This window comes from Brachypodium distachyon, chromosome 1 (assembly GCF_000005505.3).
Source record: "Brachypodium distachyon strain Bd21 chromosome 1, Brachypodium_distachyon_v3.0, whole genome shotgun sequence".
NCBI lineage: Eukaryota > Viridiplantae > Streptophyta > Magnoliopsida > Poales > Poaceae > Brachypodium > Brachypodium distachyon.
Genome location: NC_016131.3, coordinates 72,426,733 through 72,449,415, shown reverse-complemented (window position 1 = coordinate 72,449,415; position 22,683 = coordinate 72,426,733). Strand labels below are relative to the sequence as shown.

At 39.5% G+C, this 22,683-nt stretch overlaps 1 protein-coding gene across 2 annotated transcripts; it reads left to right on the top strand.

Annotated features, from left to right (window-relative positions):
* The first annotated feature begins 383 nt into the window (after positions 1-383).
* Positions 384-20,863, top strand: LOC100828233 (protein SHOOT GRAVITROPISM 6). 2 transcript variants are annotated; one of them, XM_014897219.2, is made up of 51 exons: positions 384-616; positions 717-807; positions 903-957; positions 1,070-1,201; positions 1,980-2,051; positions 2,935-3,025; positions 3,106-3,201; positions 3,372-3,447; positions 3,544-3,607; positions 4,627-4,730; positions 4,815-4,920; positions 5,042-5,131; positions 5,744-5,821; positions 5,937-6,004; positions 6,084-6,183; positions 6,342-6,494; positions 6,578-6,667; positions 6,799-6,864; positions 7,027-7,125; positions 7,198-7,272; positions 7,941-8,000; positions 8,326-8,415; positions 8,667-8,788; positions 8,978-9,107; positions 9,184-9,263; positions 9,890-10,025; positions 11,108-11,189; positions 11,547-11,692; positions 11,883-11,963; positions 12,079-12,179; positions 12,311-12,546; positions 12,643-12,752; positions 13,049-13,177; positions 13,266-13,337; positions 13,418-13,551; positions 14,593-14,665; positions 14,779-14,910; positions 15,718-15,890; positions 15,998-16,120; positions 16,219-16,279; positions 16,357-16,452; positions 17,017-17,117; positions 17,693-17,798; positions 18,123-18,236; positions 18,322-18,396; positions 19,348-19,446; positions 19,642-19,713; positions 19,797-19,882; positions 19,969-20,062; positions 20,130-20,237; positions 20,318-20,863. In XM_014897219.2, the coding sequence occupies exons 1-51, from the start codon at positions 562-564 to the stop codon at positions 20,555-20,557; spliced, it is 5,223 nt and encodes a 1,740-aa protein (XP_014752705.1). In that variant the 5' UTR covers positions 384-561; the 3' UTR covers positions 20,558-20,863. The 2 variants fall into 2 exon arrangements, with proteins under 2 accessions (XP_014752705.1, XP_014752704.1); XM_014897218.2 differs by having other exon boundaries at positions 386-616; positions 13,263-13,337.
* Positions 20,864-22,683: the final 1,820 nt, after the last annotated feature.

Below are 22,683 nucleotides of genomic sequence, written 5' to 3'. Positions count from 1 at the left end.
TCTCTAGAGAACAAACTAATGAGCACCTAACTTCACTCATTCGCCTGCGAGTCACGTCCGGATGCCCCGAAACTGCAAAACAATTTCAACCTCCTGCGGCAATGCCGTATCCTCTGTCCTGATTCATCAGAACGAGTAAATCTAACAATACTTTCAATAGAGCACCATCTGATCGAAGAAATGGAAGCTGGCTCAAAATCGCGAAAGCTTCGAGAACCAGAACTGCAGATAGATTCTCCGTTAACTCTTCACTGTTCAGGGTTCAGCGAAGGGAACCAGAAATCGAGAACGGCAGACGAACACACAAAACCGGCACGTTTCGTTGGGTCCAACAATCCAATTCAATCCCCATCAGCTAAACTGTTGTTGGATCCGTTCTCTTCCCATCGTCAGTTTCCTCCGCGTGCCCACCACATCGGCGCGGCCCAAATGACCTCACCTCTCATCGTGTCGCGCCCTCTCGGACTTGAGCCTTTCTGAGCTGGCGCCGAACCTCCTTCTTCCTGGCTGGCCTCGTCAGTTGCCGCGGATCTCCTCGCGGCGTCCTCCCACTCCTCCTCCATGGCGTCCTCCTCCTCCTCATCGTCTTCCGCCGCGGCGTCTGCCGCCGCACTAGGTGACCGCCCCCTCGATCTCACCAGACCCTCCGGTCGATCTGATGCCAATCTCTCTGGCGCCTTCTCACTCGCCTCCACGTCTCTTCATTTTTTTTGCAGAGGCCGTGCAGGTGCTCGTCGCCTCCCTCGCCGACGACTCCCCTCGCGCCCGCGACTCCGCCCTCGCCGCGCTACGCGAGATTGCGCCGCTGTAAGGGTCTCTCGCAGCCTCGCTCCAGTGCGCCACTCTCCTTTTCCGCGGGAAGAGAACTCTCGGTGAATTAATTCGTTGCGTGTTCGTTGCAGGAACCCGCTGCTCGTCCTCGACTGCTGCGCCACCGTATCGAGAGGCGGCCATCGGGTGAGCTCTGACGGCGAATATATGCTCATTCGGGCACTTTTATTTTCTGTTTTGTTTGCACTGTGGGTATGTGGGTACGAATGAGTTGTGGTTTTATCTGTGTGGATTGTAGAGGTTTGGCAACATGGCTGGCGTTTTTCTCGTGATGGCTTCTGCCGTGAGGGCTCTCGACCGCTGGGATGCTGAACGCGGGTTCCTCCGGAAAATCGCCAAGATTGCAACTGCGGAGATTGTTAGCTCAAAGGTATCGGATGCTGTCAATCTAACCCCTTACGGTTTTAGTTCAACACTATATGTGAGCTGGAAATGAGGCACTGCTTTGCAGCCGTTCAGCCTCATTTCTGCGATTGGGTTGAATGATAGATAGATTGAGATAATTTTATGAGGATCATTAAACAGTGAACATAAATTTTCTTGGCATAGTAGGCATGGTAATCTGCTATAATTGTTACACTATTATCTTGGTGAACTGACCCTGCTAGAGTAAGATGCTATAGAACAATTTTATGATTGCACACTTCACTTATCACACCCTTACCCTGACTTAAAATGTTTCCACGGCCTCCTCAGAATTAAAATTCAATACCACTGTATACTTTGAAATTTAATATTTCGAAAGTTCCCAGACTCATTACTTTATTACCACTCAGACACTCACTATATGTAGTGTACTCGTAACTTTCCTCTATACAACCTATTACATTCTAAATTTAGATTGATGTAAATGAGCGTAACAGCTTTCTGAACTGCGTAATTTTGGTAGCTCCCAAACATCTCAACCCTTGGCATTTTATTTGTGAAGATGGCATTGGTTTTCTGCAGCCAAGATATTACAACTTTATTCTTCCCTTTTTGTCATGATTTGAACATCAATGATGTTATCTATTTACCTATTCTGATATGCTGCACTGCCAATGATGCACAGTGTTTGTTCTTAAAGTTTCGTTTTGTACTTTTCCTGTTTTCTCTGCTTATGTTTTGTTTCTTTGGTTGATCTAAATTGTCGGTTCTTTGGTGATCAGGACTTCAATGCTATTTGGCAAAGGGCAGCAGCTACCCTTCTTGTTGCCATAGGGTCACATGATCCAGATTTGGTATACCTTGCCCCACCACTATACCTTTTGTTCATGGATAAAACTGTTATAACTAAAAGGACCAAAAATGTCCGTCTAGTGTGGTACTGGCACAGACCTTAAAATGATGAAAGCTAATTAACGGAAACACTTGGGCTGGTGTGTGTGCGTGTGCTTGTGCGTGTGCGTGTGCGTGTGCAGGCCCAACCTGGGCCCAATCAAACTCCACCACTGAACTGATGAAGAGTGTTCCGTTTAATTTGAGAAAAGAATAAGTGGATAGTGTCATCAACTCATGATGCAACACAGAGGGTTTGCAGTGCCATTTAGCAGTAGCCTTCTCTTGCATTTTTATGATTACACTCAACTCTCTTCCGTTGCTACCGAGCTAATTTCCCCTAAGAGATTCAGTTTTTTAGAAAACAATAATCCATCGAAGGGTTCTGTAACCTGCAACATGACTTAATTTCAGCTCCAGAGTTTGCAGTTTGATACCAATCATTTTGGGTGTACCATCAAGTCCATTATGAGCATTCTGGTAGAAAAACTTCAAGTTGATTTATGGATATAGCTTCGGTAATTGTATATAAATTCAAAAGTCATCTACAAGTTCTGTCTTGGATGGCCACCCGAAAAGAACTTGTATTCATAACGGCAGATTGTTCCTTCTATGTCGTGCTCTTTATAGCATCATATTGACGTGTTCTCATAAGTCATATATCATGAAAGAAGCCTGCTTATATAGTAAACCTTGTAGATGGTTTTGAGTATAAATTTCCTGCCCATGTTTCTCATTATACTCAGTTTGGTCTCTTCATATTTCTGCCGGCCTTGGGTGGTGCCGATTCTTGACTACTTTGTAGTCTAGCACAATATTGTCAACCATTGACCCAACTTGTTGTAGATGATGGAGGAGATATTTCTTTACTTCTCTGGACCAACTTCTGCTTTGCCAGCCATGCTACAGATACTTGCAGATTTTGCATCAGCTGAAGGTTAAACACATTTTTGTTTTTAAATTTCATCTGAATTGGTTGGACTGCTGAATTTGCAACTTGTTCTTTCTTATTTGAAGCCTTGCAGTTTACCCCACGATTAAAGGATGTGCTTTTGCGCGTTTTACCTATCCTAGGAAGTGTACGAGATGGCCAACGACCTGTTTTTGCTAATGGTATGTGCTTTGAAATTCCCACCGGTCATCTACTTTCAAATGGAGTTAACTAGTAATTGCCACTCTGTACCATAGAGATATGTTCTGGTTTGTACTCTCATCTATTCCTGGAAATTTGTATACAATCTTGCTTTTGTATTAATTGATACCATTTTCCCTTCCATTTGCAGCATTTAAGTGTTGGTGCCAGGCTGCATGGGTCTATATAGGAGACGCCTCCGGGCTTCCTTTCGATACTGATGTTATGTAAGTTTTCAGTTTGAGAAAGAGCTTTTTCTAAACAAAAAAAAGTATTTGATGTAGTGGAAGCCGTTATGCTATCATGCAATAATTCATTGTCAGGTCCTTCATGAATTCAGTATTTGAATTACTTCTAAAAGTATGGACAAGCTCCCGTGATTTAAAGGTACACATGCTAGTTGTTTGTTGCTATTTTGCACCCGTTTCATTAGTATAGTGTATCAACTGGTAGGATCATGCTCAGTAAAAGAAAAAAAATCAAATGTTTGGATGTGTGAATAACACTTGGACCTAAATAAATAACTTTGGTTATTTGTCAGAAACACATACCTGCCAGTAAAACTGGTACTCCCTCCTTTCCATACTTTATGCTTATGGCACACATGGATTTCAATATTTCACTTTGACAATCAATTAGACAATTAATATGAGTTGTTCGACATAAAAATATACCATTAAATACTTCTTTCGAATATGAATTTTGATGGTATAATTTTATGGCACATAACCCACAATTTATTGGCTGATGGTCAAAGAAGCTCGAAATACGAGGATGCCCTATAATATGGAAAGGAGGGAGTACATAATAACAAATTGTAGTTCAATGCCAAATATTGTGCCGAGCCTCCTACGATAGCTCAATATATTTTGATCGCCATTATGATGCCTATTGAGTGATTAATGGGGTGGTCACTGGCCACTAAGCAGTTGTGCTACGGTGCACCCAGATCCAACTGTCGGACAAACAACATGGCAAGTCATGCTGTGACTGTTTTGTGAACCTTGTGATGTATCAAGTGAGGACCTCCTTACAGGCTTACAGTGAGATTATCGTTGACTCTTGGGAGACTGTCAACAAGTTGTGCCATGCAGATCAGACAGTTGTTCTGCATTCTCTATTAATCAGATGGTTGCTGAGTTAATTTCTCCAATTTCAATTGGAGTTTGTGCCATATAAGTTCCTTGGCACCAAGTTTTGATAATCTACCTTTTGGAGTCTATTCTAAAATGGACATTTTCCCTTCTCTCCCCCCCCCCCCCTCCCCCTTCAGAATTTGCAAAATTGTTACAGTATTTTGGGATCTTGGTGGCTTACAGAAACTTCTTTTGTAGTAATGCACATAAAGTTGCCTGACAAAGAAATTTTTTAAGTGCTGTTCATTGTCTGGTTAATATTCCCATCAGGTGCGGCTGTCTTCTGTGGAGGCTTTAGGAGAAATGGTTGGCCTGGTCACTAGGTCACAGTTGAAATCAGCACTGCCAAGGATAATACCAACAATGCTGGACCTGTATGGATTTATGCTCATATATTTACTGAAGATGTTTGCAAGTTTTCCTAGGCATTTAATTGTTTTGCACTTTTGCCTATGTAGATGTAGGAAAGATCAAGAAATTGCTTTTATCGCGGCTCACAGTCTTCATAACCTTCTTAATGCCTCATTAATGTCAGAAAGTGGCCCTCCTTTACTTGAGTTCGAGGTAATTAAGGACATTCTTTACACAATATACTCTTACTCAATACATACATTGATATTTTATATGTTTCTTATTAGAATTTAGAATTATGATAAGTTGATAGCTGCTATTTCTTGTGTTGCAGGAGCTAACTGTTACCTTAGTTACTCTTCTTCCTTTAGCATCTGTCAACAACAGCAAAGATGAACGCTCATATGTTTCAAAGGGATTGAAGGTGCCTCCTGTCTTAAACCTTTTATGAAAATTTTAGTTGCATTGAGACATACATTAATTTTTCTATCACCTGGTGAATCATCTCTAATCCATAATGCCGTATCACGACTTTCTAAATATAAGGATGTCTATACTGCTCAAATATTTATTCAGGGGGTTAGGGTTGGTTCTCCTTATACTGTTTAAAAAACCTAGTGTTTGAGTCAGTGGATCTTGACAAGTTATAATTTACAAATCGATACTGCTAACTTGAGTTAACAAAATTGCAAATCGATACTGCTAACTTGAGTTAACAAAATTGGTGTTATTACTCCTTGTTAGGCCAGTATGTTGCACCATTGCAGACCAGCACCAATTTATAGGAGTGCTGTATTGTCCTCATTTGAGCATGAATTGTAGTTGACGTTATCTTCATTGTGTATCTGTCACTAGGAATTTCACAAAGCTTCCATGTTTAAATATTGGAAACAAATTTACCCAGTATCTTCCCGGAAGATCCTCGAGCTGTTTCTTAATTCTAAGCAAAGTTTTTTTTTCCGTTGATGTGTAATAGATGTATATTGCTTTTTATAAAAATGTTTACTGCTCATATGCCATCGTTGCATGCTTGTAGACATACAATGAACTCCAGCATTGTTTCTTGGTAATTGGATTAGCATATCCTGAGGATCTGTGCATGTTCCTTCTGAGTGTAAGAGTTACAATTACTCTACTTCCTATACATTCCAAAGCACTCAAAGTTCACTGTGAGTGTTCACACATTAGGCTTATATGGACTATTGCTGTTGCCTTCTATTGTCTTGCAGAAATGCAAGTCAAAGGATGAAGCATCCATTGTTGGGGCACTTGGCACAATAAAACATTTATTGCCCAGGTTCTCTCCCCCCCCCCCCCCCCCCCTGCCCCACCCCCGTCTCATTAGCTTTAACAAGCTCTATAACCTATCTGTACAGGTTGTTGGAATCATGGCATACGAAGCAGCTATTATTGGTTGAAATAGTCAAATCACTCTTAGAGGAGCAGAGCTTGGGCATTCGAATGGCACTAGCTGAGGTACTAAATGACATGATAACTTTTGGCAGGTTTTATAAATATTTAATACATTTTTTTTAATGCATCATATGGTGCATTATTGTAGATAATACTGACATCTGTATTATTTTTATACATCCTATTATTCATTTTCTTGACACTAATTCAACAATGTACAGCTAATTGTTGTTCTGGCTTCACATTGCTACTTAAGTGGGCATCCTGCTGAGCTCGCAGTTGAGTTTTTGGTCCGGCATAGTGCTATAACCGATGATGATCTAAATGATCTCAACACTCTAAAAAATGAGTACTTCCAGGATAAAAGATTTGAGGTCATTTATTTTAGATTCTGCAGAATTTACTTGTTGTCTGTCAATTGCTTTAGAATGATTCATCTCCTATTTTCATTTATCAGATGAAAGCAAGTCTTGCTGGTCTATCTGAACTAAGAGCTGTGTGCGAAAAGGGTCTACTTTTACTAGCAATTACCATTCCTGAAATGGAGGTGAATTGGGAACTTGCTGTTTTTCTGTAATCTTTATGCTATGCTTATCTAATCAGGAAATCAACTTATGGAGCTAGTATAATACTTCTTCCATTACTTGATTAATGCATTTTAGAATTTCCTATTTCCAGCTTGTTCTATGGCCTTTTATCTTGAAGCTGATAATCCCAAAGAAGTATACAGGTGCAGTATCTACGGTGAGTGCTTTTAAGTTATTCTCTGCACCTTAATATTTGTCAAAGCAATGGACCTTAGCTGGTTATATTTCTAATTGTTCTTTACTGAACAAATACTGCACATTCAACCAGGTTCATAATATTAATATGACTGTGTATTGATTGTGATGGAAATATCTGCAGGTCTGCAAATGCATCACTGAACTGTGTAGGCATAAGTTGTCGCAGACAAACCCACTATATACTGAGTTCAATACCTCAAATGAAATGCCCAGTCCCGAGGTACTTTGCTTGATATCAGATGTCATCATTTCTCACCCATAGCTACTTCTCATAGAAATATGGTTCATGCAGGATTTGTTTGCTCGTTTGCTTGTGCTTCTGCATAATCCACTTGCTAGGGGTCAACTCGCTACCCAGATCCTGACGGTTTGTCTTCAAACTAATTAATCCTAACAGCCTGTTTTGACCTGGTCCTTTTTTGTTTTCATATCTGACTTTACGTTCATCCATCTATTTCGTGCATAATCAAGCTTTTCCTGGACATGCAAATACATTTTCTCTGAAACAGAACATGTGAATACTTTTCCTCTTAAGATCCTGTACCATCCTGAAGTTCTTTTATGTTTTGATGGTGAATTATCATGAAGTTGATGTTGTTGGCTTGTTGCAATGGATTTGGTAGATTAGGCATTGACTTGTTTAATTGTTTTAACAGGAAAACATGTTTATATCACAATAGTTGTATTTGTGGTCAACTGGAATAGCTTTTACCATCAGCCAAATAGGGTTGCCTGATATTATTTGCTTTCATTCAATATCCGGATTATATAATGGTTCAATTCCATAGCTTTGCATACCTTATTTTCAGTACAAATGAAGTACTTTACTGATGAAATAACTGATTTTAACTTTGTTTGCCCTCATATATTGTGTAACTCTAGCTGTCACCGGTTAAAGCACTTGATGTGGCTGCACTGGCCCATGACATCTTTATTTGTTTAAACTCTCTGTGGTCTCTTTTGTGAGTTCTTTGGTGATTTATAGCTCTATTTATTTCCAGTCATCAACATTCACTTTACCTTTGATTTTTGTAGGTGCTGTGCTACTTGGGTCCACTTTTCCCAAAAAACCTTTCTTTGTTTTGGCAAGATGAGGTATAGCCTCTTCATCTACTGTTAGCTGTTAAAGAGTGCAATCTTATTCCAGTTTTTTTGCCAGTAAATTCTATGTGTATTTTATTAGTTCCAAGTAGAAAACTAGGACTACAAGTTAGTTATTTCCTACGCATCTTTCTGCAGAATTCATGCCTTCAAGTTTTTTTTTATGTTAATCCCTTCAAAGAAAAACATGTGCCGGTTCATCCTGTGATGCTTGTCCTGTGCATGGTTTATTTGTAGAAAGCATTGCAATATGTAACATGATTTTCGCTTGTCATTTTGTTGAAGTGGCTTACAAAATGTATATTTTGGCAAGTATTAGATCCCTAAGATGAAAGCTTACATCAGTGACCCTGAAGACCTTAAGCAAGATAGCACATACCAGGAAATATGGGATGACATGATAATAAATGTAAGTATCTTATTCTTGTTTGAAGATCATAATCATATTGTTGGAGAAAAAAAGATCATAAACATTTATTGAAGCAACTATATTTATGGCCATTAACTGATTGTGGTCGTTATGCTCATTTTTTTGCTAACTAGCTGAGTAAAACACAGATGCCAGTAAAAGATGTATTGTTTGTTTGTACCTTGCACACATTTTCTTGTGAGGATTCAAATTCTGCTTCTCTCGAAATCTAATCTGGCCATATCTTCCAGTTTTTAGCTGAATCCTTGGATGTTATGAATGATAATGTGTGGGCCATATCCTTGGGCGATGCATTTGCTACACAATATGATCTTTATGCTACATCTGATGGACATTCTGCTTTGCTGCACAGGTAAATTTATGTTATTCCGCTTACCTTCTTAGGCTTATCTCAGAATGTGGCAACCAATGTTGTTGCTTGGTACACCTTACATTCCGATTAAGCTGGACTTGATGTTTTTAGCTTGTATGCACAATATATATTCTCAACATGCCCATGTAATCAATGTGTTGGAAGTGATTTTTTTTTGAGTATCTGCAGATGTTTAGGAATGCTTCTTCAGAAGGTTGATGATCGGATTTATGTCCGTGAAAAGATTGATTGGATGTGTAGACATTCAAGTATGTCTATTCCTGTTAATCGCCTTGGACTTGCCCAAGGAATTGGTTTGGTAAGTTGGCACTAATGGAGTTTTTTCATTTTTGGACTTCATTTTGGAGCATTTGGTACTGAATTTACACTTGCAGGTTGCAGCATCTCATTTGGACACAGTTTTGGAGAAGCTGAAGAACATATTAGACAATGCAGGGCAAAGTGCTCTCCAGAGGTAGTTACCCTTTTGTAGGAGAAATTTATCTCATCTTGTTAATCTCACTGCAATCCTTCTTGAGGCATCGACTCATAAGCTAAATTGGAAGTATGCTTATGTGTCTGTTTCACATACACACCTTTACGGTAAATTGTATGCCCAAAGTTACCAACTTCTTTCTCTTTTAAATTAATCACCTATAATGATCTCCCGATATCTGTGACTGAAACTTTAATTTGGTTTCAATTTGTTCTTCCTTTTCCTACTTTTGCACTCCCTTCGTTCCTTTTTATAAGATGTTCTAGACCAAGTTTATAGAAAAATGTACCAACATTTACAACTCTAAATTACTTTTATTAAATCCGTCATGATATATATATCTTATAGTATACTTATTTGATCTTGTAGACATTAGTATAGTTTTCTATAAACTTGGTCTGACTTAGGACAAAGCTAAAACATCTTATAAAAAGGAATGGAGGGAGTGGTACTTGTCCCCATGATGTATTTGAAGAAACAGAAACTGAGATTGTATATAAAGTGGATCATATGACACTATTCTCTTGGTTTCTTAGTTCTTCTTTCCCTGGTCATACATGTAGTTCGTTCATTTTATTAATAAATATATGTGGTGAATTCTACAGGTTTCTCTCATTTTTCTCATTCAGAGAAAAAGTGGAGGATGTTGATGACACATATGCAGCTCTGGCTTTGATGTATGGTTATGCTGCAAGATATGCTCCATCAACAGTTATTGAAGCTAGAATCAATGCGCTCGTGGTACATATCCAATCTATGAACAGACTTGTTTTTGTTTCTGCTGTATGGAGGTGACCACTTACCACACACTATAACTGAAAATTACATATGCATCTGTGGTCAACTAATCTTGACTAGTATAGCAAACCACTGTGTTGGTCCAAGCCTTATATAGACTTCTCCTATGAACCAGAATCCACACTTCTCTGTGAGGAAAATTGTGCCATTTCGCAAAACTGAGCTCATGCTTTTAGGACTTGTTAGATGGGTGGTTCCTGGCTGTGTAAATATGCTTTTGTCCCTTGTTGTTTAAACTGAAGTATTTTAAAGTACTCCCTGTAGAAGGCGAGTGCACGTAGATTTCTTCCAAAAAAAAAGGGCTCATTGTTTGCAAAATATGCTCTTTCCAAAGCGAGCAAATTGAACTATTTTTTGCCTCTGTGATAGCCTGTTTGTGCCTTGCTACGTAGTCCCTCCATTTCGACATAGATGTCCTTATTGACTTTGCAGTTTGCGCAGTCTTCAATGTGCATCTTTGACCATTACTTTCTCAATAAGCATGCGAATAAAATATTATAAAAATATATTATTAAACAATTTTTAGTGACAAATTGAATGCTACCATTTACATCTAACCTTAATTAATATAAGTGGTCAAATACAAAGAAGAATGTAGACTATCTAAAACTAAAAGGACATCTATTTTGATGCAGAGGGAGAACTATGTGCGGTGCTATAAGAAGTTGATGCAAATGTTAATGAAATGAGACACATAGTACATCTTTTGATTGCCAGAGCAGGTCCCATAGTAAGTCCTGTCTGGGGTAGTCTCAGATAAAGTTGACCAGAGCTTCATCAAATAGGGTGCAGCTTCTTGGGCATCCCCAGAGAGTAGAAAGGGAACACCACACTATGCCAGAACATGAATTAAGAGAGGGGTTCAACAATAAAGCAGTAGCTCAACATGTGCCATTATCATCATTGCAGCAAAACACATCAAGCATTTAGATATTTTCTTGATTTCATAGCCTGGCCATTGGGCCGAGAATCTTCAGACACGTTGTTTTGGGTTTCTAGCTTTACTCTGCTTACCTTGTACACAGGGGACGGATATGCTTGGAAGATTCCTTTACGTTCAACATCCTACTGCAAAGCAAGCTGTCATTACTGCAATTGACCTTTTAGGTAATTTTCTTTATAAGAAGGCTGTGTGGCATGTCTTGTTTTATGAGTTAGTGTTTATGTACATGAATCATAAGATCTGTCCCACGGGCATACCTAGGAGGAACAAAATTGAAGTAATATTTGATGCAACCAAGCCATACTTGCTCCCATCAGATAGATTAATAATATGTGTATTTAATAGGATCAAGCATAGTTCAACTCCATCAAATATACTTAGCTTTTCGGCCTCCTAAGTATGCGTGCGGGACATATATTATGAAACAAGGGAGTCTTAATTCAGCAATGAAAGTTTCCAAGTTTCAGCTTACATACACTTTTTTGGGGGTCTAGTTATGTTATATGACTACTGTTGTGTAGGCCGAGCTGTTATTAGCGCTGCTGAAATGGGAATTTCATTCCCACTGAAACGAAGAGATCAATTGCTGGAATATGTGCTAACTCTAATGGGAAGGGATCAAAGTGACGATCTTGTTGATTTCAGCATTGAGCTTCTGCAAACACAAGTATGAACTCAAGTTTTAACTCTTGTCAATATTTGCAGATTTGATTCTTTGTTCCAGCTGAATTTTATTTATCTTACACAATTCTTATGCCTATAGTCTTCCTTTAGATTAAACTTCTATTCATTATCATATGTTCAGTAGCTGCTTGAATTTGATAGATTTACTCCTTTAAATTCTCTTACATGTGCAGAGTGTTGCTTTAAGTGCTTGTACTACTCTGGTTTCAATTGAACCAAGACTACCTATGGAAACAAGAAATCGTGTCATGAAGGTCCTGCATTGCAGTGGCGCAACGTCACAGAAATATGGCAATAGCTTCTCCACTGTAGTTTCAGTTACTTTACATGACTTATATAAGTTCGACTTGTTTTCTGTTCCATTTACAGGCAACCTTAGGTTTTTTTGCTTTGCCAACTGAGCCCTCAAACATTGTTGAGAGCCTCATAACAAACCTCATTATTCTGTTAGGTGCCATTCTGCTAACTAGGTAATACTTTAAGCTCTTGGTTTTAATTTATAATATTTTTGGATAAGCTTTCTTGTATGTTGTCAGTTTCTTCTTGTCTGCTCTTTTTCTTCTGGCACTTTCTTGATGTACGCTGACCTTTGTTTTGTCAGTGGTGAAGATGGTCGAAGCAGAGCAGAGCAGCTGTTGCATATTCTTAGACAACTCGATCCATATGTTTCATCCTCTTCAGAACACCAGAGGAGAAGGGGATGTGTTGCTGTACATGAGGTGTTAATAAAGTTCCGCAATCTTTGTTCTGGTGGATTTGGTGCACTGGGTTCCTATCCAACTTTGACACTGAAGCAAATCGACCAGGGAGGGTCTAGGAGCTTGTCAAGTTTGCCATGTATGTTGAATAATTTTCTTCAATTGCTAGTTTGCTCCTGCAAATGTATAATTTGTGATCTCAGTAGGTCAAGGCTGCTTTTTATTTTGTCACCAGCTGCATTTGTGTTGCCTCATCGGGATTCATTAAGCTTGGGAGAGAGGATAATGGCATATCTTCCTCGTTGCGCTGATACAGACGATGAAGTTAGAAAAGTTGCAATTCAGGTTTGTGCAGAAATATCTGATTTGCGTTCCTTTTTCTGCCAAAATTTTCTGTGCAATTATGCCATTTTCTAGGCCTTCTGGTTTTAATGTGGAACATATGAAGGAAGATTGCGAGACTAGTTACCTAATTATTTTGGTTGTGCAGCATAACATATGTCGTGTGGTTCTGTTGAAAATAGTTATGTTTTTGCAGAAGATAACACAAGGACCTACACTGTATAACTATTAAAAGTTATCTTTATACATTGAAATTTAGCTTGTCAATTTATCTCCATCATATGCTTTTCCTGTTGCAGATCATTGCACTTTTCTTCAATATATCATTGTCACTTCCAAAGCAGAAGGCATCTGCAAATGACATTGATCTAGAATCTTCATACGGCGCTTTGTCCTCCCTAGAGGACATAGTCTCTATTGTCAGAAGGGTGAGTGTCCTGTATTACTTTACTGCCTGTTAAATCCTCTTCTTCCGTTAGCAAATATAAAAATATATCTTGTATTTTTTTTCAGAAGGCATCTGTTGACCAGATCGAAATATTTCATACGGTCGTCTCCTCTGTATGTATCCTACTATCCAAGGATGAGGTGAAAAATCCTGGCTGAATTGGAGTTAAAGTTCACAGATTCATTATAGTTGTTGACATATTATTTCTTTACTTTCGTAGTTGGTCGTCTTGCTGCACTCTTGCACATTAGCAACATGTGATAAAGTAAAGCAATCAGCAGATGGTTCCATTCAAGCCATTATCATTTTTATCATCAGAAGATGCAAGGATCTGCGTGATGCCGATGTATTGAGGTTAGTTTATCGAAGAGGAAATTATCTTAGGAGCACCCTGAAAGATCACAATTAATGAAGAACAGAAAGTGTGATATCTGATCTCTGCTAGATGACATTGCAAAACACATGTATTTTTGGAAATATCAATGCTAGCTGGAAAATACCAAAATGTCCTCCATCTCAGTTTAGGACATAGAGGATGGACACTGCATATCAGGATGCAATGGCATCATTTTGGCCTGAGTGGGGAGTGCTGTGACAAATCTCTGGGGAGGCCCCATAATCTTTTTTCTGAGAACACACCTAAATGATGCAATTTTGTATTAAAAAAAGGAGTAAAATGCATCAGAGGTCCCAATTCTTTCGTAAAGGTCCCAAGTTAGTCCTAGTTCTTTGAAACTGCACGTCTGAGTCTGAATTGTTTCATAAGTGGTTCGGCACAGGTCCTAGTGTGGTTTGGGCGAGTGTCTGTTGCCGACGTGGCTACTTGAGTACACATGTCAGGTGACAAGGTTGACGCTCTTTTGCTAAAAAAACCCTGCCTCTTTCTTCCTTATCCCCGTCAGCCCCTCTCCTCTTTACTCTAAAAAAAGCATCAAGATGATGTGAACCGTACAACCAAAGACAAAACAAGAACCTAAAGAAAGGCGGGAAAGCTAGCCTACAGTGAAAAGAAAAGAAGAGCAAAGACAAAAAAAATGGACAGCCACAAGTGCCTACTAAGCTTTTAGCTTCAGCATCTATCCAGAGCTTGGCTTCACAGAGGATCAAGTCGACCAACTTGGGGAGGCCTCATTATCACCATAATGAAACCAACTACAAAAGAAACCATGCAGGGATATTTTGGTCACTTCTGAAAAAGTTACATATCATAGTGTCATTCCTGGCCGGCAGAGTTATACTGTCATCCAGCGATGACCATCTTTGATGGGTATTTTTTTAATTATGCACGTTTTGAGAGTGTCACTGACCTAATTTTCTCGGAATGAAACACAGTGCATAGCCTATTTTTTATTGTATGATTCGAAGATTTCTAAGATCTTATTTGTGATGTTATAGGACAACACAATCTTTGCTCTCATCAGCTGTTGCTATTACCGACAAGCATTCACGCCAAGAAGTTCTTAATGCAGTATCCGTTATCAATTCTGTTAACAATTTGTGTTTATCATTCATATTTTTTAGTACCAATATTCTTGTCTAGGTTTATGCCCACAATCAGTTTTTACACTTGACTTCAGATAGATATCATGCTTAGCAGAAAACACCAACCACATTGTGGTCTTTGACGAAGTTTTATTTGTGGCTGGGCGAGATATTTGCACAAAGGACATAACAAGAATTCGTGGCGGTTGGGCTATACAAGATGTTTTCTATGTAAGTATTTGGGTTGAGCCTGGGTATCTGTGTTATGCAAGCGTTCACATGCATTTATGACTTCTATCTTAATTGCATCCAGATGGGATTCATCTAAGAAAATATAATCCTGCTAAACTGTTCAGTGTAATCATGTGATGTTAAGTTAACAACTAATCTTTTTTTATTAAGATCTCATTTAAAATGTATATTTCTATTTGTTCATAGCTATCCATCTGTATATAGCCCTCATAATCAGGATTCAGAAGGTACAGTAGATATCTAAAATTGTTATTCAGATTGATGAGTTCCTAGAAAATTGATAGATATTCATTGCACTTGATTCCTTGCTAAGAAATGCATGCTATATCCGTCCTGATTTGAAAAAAATGCAAGCTTGCAATAGGACAGAAAAGTTAACACAGTATCACCCCAAACTCTAGAAATGACTTATGGTGAGTCACTGAGTTTAGTTGTATATTGTTTGTTTTGTTGAAGAAGTTGTAATTGGGTAAATGTGATGGCTCATCTGCATTTTTCTCATTTCTAAAGAACAGTTGTTGTGGTAGTAGTTGAGACACGCCTAATCTCAAACAAAAAGGTTTAGGGCGATACCACCATAGTAATTTATTACATGTATGCATTCCTTGTATTTGCCTTGTACTGTTGTACATATAGTAAAAATCTGCATAATTAATTTACAATAGTATTTTGGACTCATCCTCATGATACTAATTTTGAATGAAATATCACCCACAGTAGCATTGCCCAGGTGAATTCTACAGATACACTTCTTATCATGTGTTTATTTTTTTGCCCTGATTTCAGGCATTCTCTCAGCATAAGGTGCTAGCTTTTCTTTTCCTGGAATACATTTTATCTATACTTCACAAAGAACCTGTGGCAACAAATGATTCAGAAAAAGGGGAAGTTAACTCAGAGTCATCAGCAAATGACTGTATTCTACAAGCAACTATGTTTGCTCTCAATGCATTCCTGAGGTATTGACTTCCATTTGATGGCTGACTGTTGATTCAGTACTGTTGGGCAACTGGGTTCCTTTTCGTCTGCTGATTTGATGTACTGGAAAAATATTGAAACTTCACAGAGGTGGTGGAAAGATCGGGAAACAAGCAGTTGAGCAAAGTTACCCTTCTGTTCTTTCTGCCCTTATACTGAAGCTGGGAGGTCTTCACGGCCTTGCTGAATTAGGCCGGAATGAGCTTTTACGGTGAAAATCAGACTCTGTAGCTTTGTTAAACCTTAACTTCATATCTGAAGGCTAACCGTGAAATGACAAACGGCAATTTGTGACCTAATGTTCTGCAGATTGTTGTTAATTGCATTCCGGTCATTTTGTGATTGTGTTGGCGATGTTGAGATGGGAAAGGTGATTTGCTTAATAGCTATTTCCTGACAAATTTGTGTAACAGTATTTTACTATAAAAAGTTCTTGCCATTCTGTAGATATTAGCTCGAGATGGGGAACAAACTGAGAAGGAGAAGTGGATTGATCTTGTTCAGGAGGTTGCATGCAGTTCCTCAGTAAAGAGGCCCAAAGAGGTATCTTCTAGAATGTTTTATGTGTTTGAGTCTTTCTGAGATAGTAGACTAGGTTTTTCTGTTTGGGGAGTACCTGAAGCCTCATTTACAATTCTATAAATAAAGTAAATTATCTTCCTTGTATGTTTATGTGGTGAATGCGGTAAAAAAGGCCTTTGCAGCCATAGCTCCCAGAAACACTACGAAGCAATTGTATAGAATTCTTTGCTGAAGATCTTTAGAAGTAGCCACCATGTTTATCCCTTTTGCAGCCTTTGGAAGATGCCCCTGAATCCCAAGGTTTGAATGATCAACCTTTAGCTATTTCACAAGAAAAGATGATATTTTTACAGATAAAATAAAGAAGATACTTTGAATGTGAAATCTGTTCAGCTCACCTCTTCTGGAACTCTTATAAGCTTCCAATGAAAGCTGGACATGTTTGTTGTCTTAACTGTGAACTATTTTACTTTCAAGATTCAAACAAAAAACATGTTAACAGTCGATGTTCTCTAATTTTGAACTTTCAATGCATATATTGTATGGTGAATTCACGTCAACAAAATAATTTGATAATATTTACAGGTTCTGCCAACCTGTGTTATCTTAAGCAAATCTCTCAACAGAAATCAGAGGGCTGAAAGGGAGGCTGCTGCTGCCGCACTATCAGAATTTATTCGCCACAGGTAATTCGCATTCCTTATAATACAAGTCTGGAGATGTTCTTTGTACCTCTGGAAAACAAAGGGTGCTTCAGAATGATTAGTTTCCAAATGCTTAGACTGAATAAGAGTTAAGTCTCCCATTCGATACTGGTGGGTACAACTGAATGGTCGTCACTGCTAAGGCCAGTACTAGCTGCTATATTGCTCTGTTTTATAAGAGTGTAAACAGCAGTAGCTTAAGAAGTGCAGATTGCAAAAGTTTGAGAAAGCACTAAGATAAATGGAAAAATGTAGTGGTGATTTGGATACAGACAGGCAAAAGGCCAGTTTCAGGAATAGTGGCTAGTCTAGTGTTTTTAAGAAATAGTTAAGAGCTGACTAAATACAATTTTGTATAACTCAACATCCAACATGGTTCATAAATATTCTCAAGAAAAATGATGCCCCGTCACTGAAAAAATATGTTCAAATAACACCTTTTTATGCATTATGTATGTTGTAAATTTGTATGGTATTGTTAGCAAGAATATTTCACTTTTATCCCTGCACTATTAAGCTTGGCAGTGACATATTGCAGTTTTTTTTTGTCTCTGCAGTGAAAAGGAACCTACATTGCTTGAACAAATGGTTGAGGAATTGTGTCAACATGTATCCGATGACTCACCTACTGTCAGGAGTCTCTGTTTGCGTGGACTTGTCCAGGTCATGAATCTAAACAGAGCAACTTCTAAGGATACATGTTCGCTGACATATTGCCTGGCACTTGACTAACATAGGTTGTGTGGTAAAAAAAAATCCAAGATATGGTTGAGGGTGTATGTAATATGCTTCCTCTACAATCACGTTTATCTGTACATTATTTGATGTACTGAACGATCCCCTTTTCCCCTTGTTTTCTGAATCTTATAATTTATACATAATTTCTTCAATTTCGAAGACAAAGACATGATTTAGTTGATGGCTTCTTTGAGATTTTGTAGTTATGTATTAAATCTTATGCTTAATCTGTCTTGTCATCTCTTTCAGATACCTGAGAGCCACATGCTTAAATACATACAGCAAGTCCTAGGTGTAATATTAGCGTTGCTTGAAGACATCAACGAATCTGTCCAACTAACTGCTGTCCAATGCTTGTTAACTGTGAGTTTTTCATGCATTACATGATGCAAATTGCCTACAATTACATTTTCGTGCAATAACAGAATAGACGAACATCTGGTTTCAGGTTCTTAATGTATCAGAACAAGATGCTGTTGATCCCATTTTAGTAAGTCTCTTAGTAAGGCTACGGAATCTCCAGGTAACCATTCACAATAGCATACCCTCACCATTGCAAATTTAATGTCATGATGCAGGTATTTGTGTAAATTTACATTGGCTAGTATGGACTCAAATAAAGTGCATCACATCATTAGTTATGGGTTAACGGATGTTTGCTCAATTCGTTGGTAACAAAAGCGTCATGTGGAATTTATCGTGCACATGGAATCTAGCACAAGCATAATGTCTAATAGCAAGTTACACTTGCTGTGATGCATCCTAGGAAAAAGGACCCTCTACAAATTTGTTAATATTGGGAAAAAGAACATGTACAAATGTATTTATACTGTCTACCTTTGAGCTATGTTGCACTTGTTATTTGTGGGAATCTTTTTTGCCTGGCTAATCGATGGCCCATTCTCAACTGTGCCACTAATTTCTTTCCACTTCACACTTTTGCCAACCATCTATTGTTGACTGCACTAAGGGTGATGGGAATGGCACAAGCAAATACGGCTAGTAGATAGTGAGAAGCGAAAACAAATTTGTTGCATAATTGGGAATGGCTGTTTGCTTAGTGGCCCAAAAAAAAATTATCTGTTACCCTGGACTAGTTAAGGCCTAAGTACTTTGTAAATGTAAGGCCTGAGTTTAATGCTTGAGTTGGTTTCCACTGTTCAAAAGGAACATCAAATTTGTAGATGAATTTTTGCAGCTATCTCTTGGTAGTAATTTTTTGTGATACAAGAATGACTATTGTGATTGCTTCTCTATGGCCAAAAGAAACCTGGCATTTTACATGCCATGTGAAGGCTCTGCTGATATGTCTCTTTTGGTGTTTTCCTCATCTTTTGAGATTTTATTAGTTGCATCTCCCTCTAAATTTGGGAGTTCTGGTCCTTTGTGGCTTTATTTCTATACATATACGTTAGAATTTGATGACTGTAAACAATCTACGATCGTGACGTATCCTATAACTTATGTGCTACAGATTTCCATGAATACAAAAATGAGGTCCAATGCTTTTGCAGCTTATGGTGCTCTAAGTGCCTATGGTGTTGGTTCACAGCATCATGCTTTTCTTGAGCAGGTAACCCCAAGTTCTACTCTGGTTGCTTTAACAGTACATAATTAGCAGGGAGCTATCATCATGTAAGGCTTACATGATGCTATAGTAGTGGTCACAAAAGGTTCTAAGGCAGTTCTATGGTTGTTACTTGTTTAGGTAGTTATAAGAATTGTTTACTAATGTTTCTCAAGCTCAGTTCTTTGCCCACTGCTGCAGATACATGCCACCCTTCCTCGTTTGATCCTCCATCTTCATGATGATGACCTCAGTGTTCGCCTTGCCTGTCGGGTACACTGTCATTACTTTGTTTTCCCTTGGTAAACATTTTCTTTAACTTGCATATCTTGATAATCAAGATTTTTTTGTAACAGAACACATTCCAGCTCCTGGCGCCTTTGATGGAAATAGATGGTTTGTCTATGCTTCTGAACAAGCAATATTTCTCTTCTGATCGGCGGTTTGTGTTGAACCTTCCTAGCTATTTCTATTGAGATTTCTCATTTTAGTTAAAAAAGTGACATTTTTAATGCGACGTGCCCTCAGATCTGATTATGAGGACTTCATTAGGGACTTAACAAAGCAACTTTGTCGACTATCTCCTGCGAGAGTCGACAGCTACCTTGAATCTGCTATACAGGTACCCTTTTCTTAGTCATAAAATGTGATCAGTACGTCATTCAACACCTTTTCTATTCTTGTTTTAGGCATTCGATGCACCTTGGCCAGTCATCCAAGCAAATGCAGTTTGCTTGGTGAGTTGCATGCTATCCTTTTTGGATGATCAACGCTTCCTTGCTCCTTACTTCTCCCAGGTATCTACACTCCGTTTTGGTAGTTTACTCATTTCAGACATATCATGCTGAGCTGCTAACATCCTAGTACACTTGTCAAGGTATTTGCTATGTTGGTTGGTAGAATGAGCCAATCACCAGAGGCCGTTGTTCGAGCAGCAGCATCTTCTGCACTAGGCCTTCTGATAAAGAGGTCGAACATGCTCAAGTCATTGAGTTCACGATTTGATCGAGCCGATTCATCACAGAGTTCTCAACATGGAGACCCTCATGCTAAAGAATCATCAGAGCTTCATGACGAGGCTGTAGGAAAGCCAAATATCTCGCAAGGAGAGCAGTAGAAGCAACCAAGTCGATCTCAGTTCAGATGTAACTCGTGTAAATCTGTTGTTGTATATGTACAGAATTTGAGCTGGGCAAGCTGCCTGCATGTACATTTCGTGCTTCCTTCGGCGATAGAATAGAGAGAGAAATTATGTAGCCATCCAACACTGTCCATAGGTCATATGTGTAACTATACAGCAGCCTCTCGCAGTTTGTTGAATTTACTTTTATATAAACGTGTCTCTTGTCACGGTCGATCAATGTGGATTGATCTGAAGTATATTTATTTTTCCCTTCCCACGATCGATGTGGATTGATCTGAACTACGTTTATTTGGATTGATCTGAACTACGTTTATTTGTCCTTTCTCACGATCGACGTGGATTGATTTTTTTGTGTGAAAAAAAACAACGTTTTTTGACGAAACGACAACGAAAAATATCATTTTCATATTGGCACGTGTGGAACTTTCGTTTATCTTATTAGTTGCCGTTTACTTCAGTCCAACCCCCATCCACATTAATCCCACCAATAGCTACTACCTCCTGAATTCCCTTTGTGGCCCCCTCCCGATCGCACATCTTCATGCCTCTACAACGTCATCATCCCCCTCTACGGATGGCAGTGGTACCCGATACCCGCATACCCGACGGGTATGTACCCGTTTAAGACACGGGTATGGTGAGAAAAAATACCCGCAGGTACGTAAATGGTAAAATCATGTACCCGACGGGTATGACAGGTACGGATATGGTATTGAACTACCCGAACCCGTATACCCGCACCTTAAGTTGCCAACCCAGTAAATAAGCACACTAAATTTTGCCTAAAGTCCAGCCCAATACATCTCATATATAAACTCTGAAGCACCCAACCTGACCTAACCCTAATCCCCAAATTCCCCACTTCGCCCGAATCACCTCTCCTGTCCGCCGCCAGGCGCCAGCCGCCCTGACCTCCACCGCGCGGTCGCGCCCCCGCCTGCCCCCTCTCCTCCATTCCGCGAGACCACGACCTCCGCCAGCCGTCGGCAGGTTGGCGTCCAAAGCCTTTGACCCCCACCGCCTGCTAGCTTCCTCCCCGAGCCGCCTAGCTCCGCCAGTGCGTCGGCCCGTGCCTCCTCCTCCAGGCACAACATCGGCCCACGGCCTCCTCCTGCCCGAGATGGACATCGATTTCGAAGGCTCCGACACCGGCGACGGCAAGAGTGAGCTGTTGTGCTTGGTGTGCTCAAAACTGCTTATATGTGCTGTGACATTGATGGCATGAATTTAAACATTTGTTTTACGTGTTGTATGAACCATAAGTTATGTGTGCTGTTGCTGTGTGATGTATGAAACTGTGGACCGTAATCACTGAATGCTGTTGTTTTTTGAATGCTTGAAAGTTGTTGTTTCGTGGGTCGGGTAAAAATACCCGCGGGTAACCCGTACTCGTTGCGGGTGGCCGGTATGGTAAAATTTCATACCCGACTACGGGTACGGGTAGCGGTTGAGGGCCGGGTCGTCGGGTACGGGTATGGTTGAGCTGTACCCGTACCCGAACCCGTCGGGTGCCATCCGGACCCCCCTCCAATGCGGCAACGCTCTTGTTGCCCGTCCCTCCGATGAAAGTCTCTTGAGTGTGTGTTTCGGTAGAAACATTTTCGTATCTCTGCAGTGGCGGAGGACGAAGCAAAATTTTGGTGTGGCGAACTCAAAAACATTAAAGTAGTCTGGACTCTAGATTGTGGAAAACGTAAAAACTAAAGTATTAAATGACCTATTGAAGTATATATGTTGCAAAAATATGCATGCTTCCGTATTCTCATGGCAAAAACGGTTCAGAACATCAAAAATCCATATTAGTGAATTTGTAACAATGAAAACTTTACCCCTCCAATTCTACAAGGAAAAAGGTTCATAGCCCACAAAAGCAGGTAACTTCAACTTACTAGTCCGCTGATGTGAGAAACAGAGCCTCTGAGCTTCTCCATTGGCACTGCACCAAGTGATTGCTTGAATGAAGTAAGGGTTGGATTAATTTCTTGATTGAAGTACAAATCAAGATGCTTGCGGCAGGATTAAGGTGTGGGAAGAGCCACACCTTGCCACACAGGGTCCTCCGCCACTGTATCTCTGCCTTCAACGTATTCCCTCCGCAT